The sequence below is a fragment of the Macrotis lagotis genome, chromosome 8, assembly GCF_037893015.1.
Source record: "Macrotis lagotis isolate mMagLag1 chromosome 8, bilby.v1.9.chrom.fasta, whole genome shotgun sequence".
In the NCBI taxonomy this organism is placed as follows: Eukaryota; Metazoa; Chordata; class Mammalia; order Peramelemorphia; family Peramelidae; genus Macrotis; species Macrotis lagotis.
In genome coordinates this window covers 141,113,940-141,119,939 of record NC_133665.1, presented here as the reverse complement: position 1 = coordinate 141,119,939, position 6,000 = coordinate 141,113,940, and the positions used below count along the sequence as shown (strand labels likewise).

Below are 6,000 nucleotides of genomic sequence, written 5' to 3'. Positions count from 1 at the left end.
AAAAATATTTGGCTACCAGGATACTTGACCATTACAGCTTTGGACTCCATGAGGCTATAATAATCAGGATCATGTATTTTAAAGGAGATCAAAGAAAAATAAAAGCCATAACTCAATAAAGCTTCAATTATACACTTTAGAACCCTGACTGGGAAACACAAGTGTGTGGAAGCAGGATAGTAAGAAGAGGAAATTATGAGAGGACAAGTAGAAAGGGAAAGCTTCCTAAACCTATTATCCAGGGGTTGAATATTCTACATATATGTAAACAACTTCACCCACTTCTGACACTAATGTGCTTAAAAAAAGGTCAGTTTAAGTTGTAATGAACACTGAATCCACACAGCTGAACATCTATCTGAACAAAATAATTCTCTTCTCATAAAACTATCCCAAACCACTTTTATGGAATCCTTTCCTACTTGTTCCAAGGTTTCCCAAGAAATTAAATGGTAGCTAGTAAAAATAATTAATGCTGTTCTGACAAAAAGATCAGACACTTTATTCATCTTTACACAGCATTTACAAAAAAAGCAAGCAACATTAGGATGACTTCTTTATCCATCCAGTCCACATTTTTTGCACTTTCATTGAACTATAAATCAATGATTTCTTCACACCTGAAAGAGAAAGAGGAAAAAAACAGGATTATTTAGTGATAATTTTTAACATGGAATACCTCAAAAACAAACTCCTATAAGGCCTCTCATGATCCACATAAACACTTAATCTTTCAATGACTGAGAATGTGGGGATGCCGACCAATCAAGTAATGAACTTTCATAAAAACTGGCCACTTATGTGGCCAATGGATGCAATGGAAATTTCCTGAAGCTGAGGGCTATCTTCCCAAGCTACCCTTGTATTTCCCTTGGGGCCCAGTATGCATCTTATAACTTGCTAACAGGCCTCTCTACAATAGACACAAACAAACTGATCTAACCTGAAGCCTGAAATACATACCTTTAAAGAACAATGTCTCTGGAAACAAAGGACTTGGGTTCAAATCTAGCCTCTCACATTAACTACCTTAATGACTTTGGGCTCAAATGTCATCTATGACATTTAATCTTGCTGACCTCTAGTTTTCTAGTGATAAATCAAAGGGCTCAACTAAATGCCCTTTGAAGTCTCTTTGTGCTCTAAACCTATGATAAGTATTTCTGTTGATTTTTTTTTTTTGGCAAGGTAATGGGGTTAAGTGATTTGTCCAAGATCACATAGCTAGGCAATTATTAAGTGTCTGAGGCTGGATTTGAACTCAGTCAGGTCTTCCTGACTACAGGGCCAGTGCTCTATTCACTGCACCACCTAGCTGCCCCTGATAAGTATTTCTGAAGAATTAAGATGAATTAATTTGTGGTTGGTCAATTTTCTTGAAAATGTCAACTTTCTAACTGCTGTCCAAGGGACCACTGTGGAAAAATGGAAGCCCCAGGAATGCAGGGACTGTCTTAGTTGTTGCTTGTATTTGCAGCACCCACCAACCACAATGTCTAGCACAGAGTGGTTGCTTTTTAATTGCTTGTTAAATGACTAGAGGATCCTCCAAAAGGGAAGAATGTAGCAATAATCTGCTAAGAAAAGGCAAGCCTCCTCAGGAAAACTGTCCATCTAGCCTTCGAGGATCCCCCAGCATTCTGACCTGCTCACTGACCAGCAGTTTATTCTAGAAACACAGAGCCTGAAGACTGTCCTTCTCTGCCTCTATCCCTTTTAATTTTTCTCCCTGGAGAACTCTCAGCAAACCTCATGTATTTGAACACTGAGGCTGAATTCTGTTATAAAAGAGGATTTGACATTCCCATATGTACCAGTCAAGCTTCCAAACTCAATTCAGGTTCTTGGTTATTTCACATGGCAAATTCAAATGACAGCACTGAGCCACAGCTACAAGATGCAATGGCTAGGATCACTTCAGTTCTAGAAACACAAGTCACTGCATACTTGGAACCTAGGTACTCTATGAGGACTTTTGTGATCTGAAGCAGATTGAAGTGAGGAGAACAATTTTTACAATAACAACAATATTATAGACAAGTAACTTTGAAAGACTCTGAAATTCTAACCATACAATGATCAGTGACAGAACCAGAGAATTAATGATGAAACATGCTGCCCATTTCCTGACAGAGAGGTGACATACTTAGAATGAAACATTTTTTTTGGGGGGGGGGAGAGGGGAGGTTTGATCAATGTGGGAATTTGTTTTGCTTGATTATTATATATTTTTCATTCAACAAATATTTTTTATAAATTTTATTTTTCCTATTACATATAAAAACAATTTTAAAAAAAATTTGAGTTCACTCTCTTCCTCTTCCTTAAAAAGGAAGCAATTTGATATAGATTATACATGTGTAGTCATGCAAATCCTATTTCCAAATTAGCCATATTGCAAAAGATCAAAACAAAAACCCAAAAAACCAAGAGAAATAAGTACATTTAGTTACACATTCTGACTTCATCAATTCTTTCTCTGGAGGTGGATAGGATTTTTAACCATGAGTATTTTGAAACTGTCTAGGTTCACTGTATTTCTGAGAATCACTAAATCAATCATAGTTGATCACTACACAATGTTGCTGAAACCATGTACAATGTTTTCTTAGTTCTGCTCACTTCACTTTGCATCTGGTTCATATACTATTTATTTGTTACAAGGGTTTTCTTTTTCAATGATGTCAAGGGGTAAGGAGAGAAAAACAGATTTTTTTTAATTAAAAAAGGTTAAATTTAAAAATCCTTCCTGTGTGGGCTTCTCTGACCAGCTAGTTCTTTACTTTCTGTCGAAAGACACACTCAAAGACACACATCCTCCCCGCCAACAGAATAGGCATCTTCTTTTTAAAGATGGCACTTCTGTTTAAATCCTGGAATCAGTTAATCAGTCAAACAATCAATAAAGAATTCAGTAAGCGGGATGATGTGCTAAATATACAAATATAAAACCAAGGTGATTCTGTCCTCAAGAAACTTCTATTTTATAGAAATATTCCCTAAAGAACACAAGATAGGAGAGATAAATTGGAAAGAAGGATGGTTGGGCAGTTAGGAGATCTAGGTTCTAATTCCAACTCTATCACCAACTCTCTCCATGACTTTGAATAGGGTCTTCACTGCCTCATCTGTAAAAGGAGGAGTTATTATAACACCGAGGTTACTCAAATGGAGACTCGTTCTGATCTCTTGGCTGTGATTCTGTGATCCTTTGTCAACTGGTTCTTTATGGATAACCTAGACTCCTAGTCTTACCTTGCCTAGAACACTCCACTACTACCACCACTGCTACCACTGCCAAGACTACTTCTTATCAGCCAGGAGGTGGAGATCTGGGTTCTAATCCTACCTAAGACCCCTTGCCAGGTTCTCCTCAATCTATCCTGACTCTCAATAGCAACCAACACACAGACAACACTTTAGAACCTGCGTATGCCCTTGGAGGCACTATCTTCTTTGAGATGCACACAGAGCTTAGGTGACTGAGGAGGGTCAGTCAGCAAATGTCCAAGTCCAGCTCTAAGGAATAGTTTGCTCCTAAGGTTCATTCTATTTCTGAGGACAGTTGAGCACAACTCTTCCTGATACCTCCTCTTGCTTTGGCCTGATCCATGGCCATCACCTTTTTTGTTTTTCCCTCTTTTTCAGTCCAACCTTTTCACCACTGAAAAAATGTCTTCCTAAGGCAGATTAACTCAGATCTTGTCACTTTGCTTAAAAGCTTTCATTGACTCTCCATTGCTTAACAAATAAAATCCAAATTTCTTGGTGCGACACTCAGGGCTACAGACAATTCATAGGGCTATTCTTTACTCATTCTAAAATCCTGTGAAACTAAACCATATACTATTCTCCAATGTTATTCCCATGTCTCTCCTGCTTCTAGGTATGTGCACATTTGGTTGCCATGTCTCAAAATGACGAGCCCTCTTTTCTCTACTTCAGATTACTGAAGTTTCCTCCATTAAATGTTCATGTTTCTTCCCCTACACCAGACCATAAACTCCTGGGGATAAGGGACTTTTTTTTTTCATTTTTGTCTCTCTAGTACAGGAGTGGGGAACCTTTTTTTCTGCCAAGGGTCAAAACTTAAAAATTAACCTATGTTTAAAGCATTTAGTGAATTCGTCCCTTAAAAAGCTCTTAGATGTACTGAATTTCGATTTTGCTTGTAGTTACCTTGGCAGTTACCTTGGTTTGATACCAAACCAAATGATTTCCTCTGTCTTTATTCACCTGGACGTTATCCACCTCTGCTCTAGACCCATCATAAAATGAACAGCAGCTTCAACCAGTAGGGCAGCTCTGTCAAAACTCCAACTCTGCTAACTAAATACACAGATCACTTTTTGTGGCTTCAGCAATGACAAACACCTAGTAGTTCACAAAGATCAAGACAAAATCCCTCAGGTCAATGATGAAGTCAGAAATGAAAGACTAGACTGAGGATCCACTTTTCTCCTAACTTTAAACATCAGATATTCCTTCTAATTAAGTGTCTAACCAAACTAGCTACATCTACCAAGAAAATCTTTTCTAAGGAACAGGTGAAAACAAAAAAAAATAAAATTCAAAGGACTGGGCCTCCCAAAGTCAATCCCTGCAGTGTTTACTAGTAACACCATCTTGTTTGGTACTGTGTTTTCATATGCTTTGCTCAAAGTAAATAAGAGAGATGGGTTCAGTCATAGGTGGCCAGCAGAGTTTGGGCCAGTCCACTCGCCAGTTTGCCTCAAGCACAGCTGTAGTTAATGAGTGAGCCATTCTGCTGCCTACAAAGCAGAGCTGGTAAACAGCAGCTCAGACACACCATAAACCTGTTCAGAACAAGCCACAACATGCCTTCAACTTGGTAGTTTTTTCCTGGGCTAGAAAAGTCTCTAGGGACCTGTCCCCAAAACTGCTCAGAAGAACAGAGCAGCCACACTCTGGAGCTCCTGTTTTCACTAAGAAGTGGGGTGGAAGTAGGTAAGGGTCTGTCTTTCCTGTATGCAGGTGGCAGAGTCGGTGGACCACATGGCCACCACCTAGTGGAGAGAAGTGGAGAGAAAGAGAAACTAAGCCTGCCACCCATCTCCATCTATTTGAAAGATGCTGCAAATACCAGAATCCTGTAATGAGCAGTTTTGATCATCAACAAATATTGCAATATTTGCCATAAGACATTTTAGAAATCTTTAAAGTAAGGACCATGATTTTGTTTAAAAAAAAAACCCAACAACAAAAACTGTTAACTATACTAATTGGTTTCTTCTATAATTCTGTTTTATTTAAAAGCATGATTCTGAAGAGGTGTACCTAGGCTTTTGTTCAAGGAGTCGACAACACATAAAAAGTTACAATCTCTTCTCCAAACATAACTCTTAATTCCTGCTCTTTATTTTTAAAACTTTTAAGTGATTAAAAAAAAAATCAATCAATTTAACTGTGAAACCATATTGGCAATGGGTAGAAACCCCTGGCACATGACATTGCCACTACTAGAGCCGAAATACTGACTCATGACCAAACCATGAAGCAGTTCTCTTAGTGTGGAATAGCTTGTGAACCCTCACAGGGAATTGAACAAATGGAAAAAAGGCACTTTGACTTCTGACCATAATGAGTCCTCAATGATTAACAGATGCACCTCATGACAAAGGAAATAGATGATGGAAAGGATCTAGTTCCTGGGCAAGTCATTTAACTTCCCTGGGCTTCAGTTTTCTCATTGACTGGATAAAATGACCTCCAAAGGACTAAGCTCAAAAACTATGTTTTTCTTCTTGAAATTCACTTTCCTTCAACAATAGAAGGGATAAAATAGAGAAGATAACATTCACACTGTCTACTGCCTCTCAGGCTAATGGAAAACACTGGAATATATAATCTGGAAGTCATTTCTGTTTGTTTTTGCAGTGTATTTTTGAACTTATAGTTGAATATGGATATGTCCCAAATATCTTGGGAAACCTGCATTTCTGTTAAAATAATGGAGAAGCATAGTGATAACTGGAGTCA

The 6,000-nt window shown here is 38.1% G+C and overlaps 1 protein-coding gene across 1 annotated transcript in view; it reads right to left on the bottom strand.

Annotated features, from left to right (window-relative positions):
• Positions 1-467: 467 nt before the first annotated feature.
• TAMM41 (TAM41 mitochondrial translocator assembly and maintenance homolog) overlaps positions 468-6,000 on the bottom strand; it is a 31,922-nt gene continuing 26,389 nt past the window's right edge. The window contains exon 8 of the mRNA XM_074198546.1: positions 468-620. Coding sequence (XP_074054647.1) covers positions 544-620 — 77 coding nt within the window. The 3' untranslated portion in view covers positions 468-543. The remainder of the gene's footprint in view (positions 621-6,000) is intronic.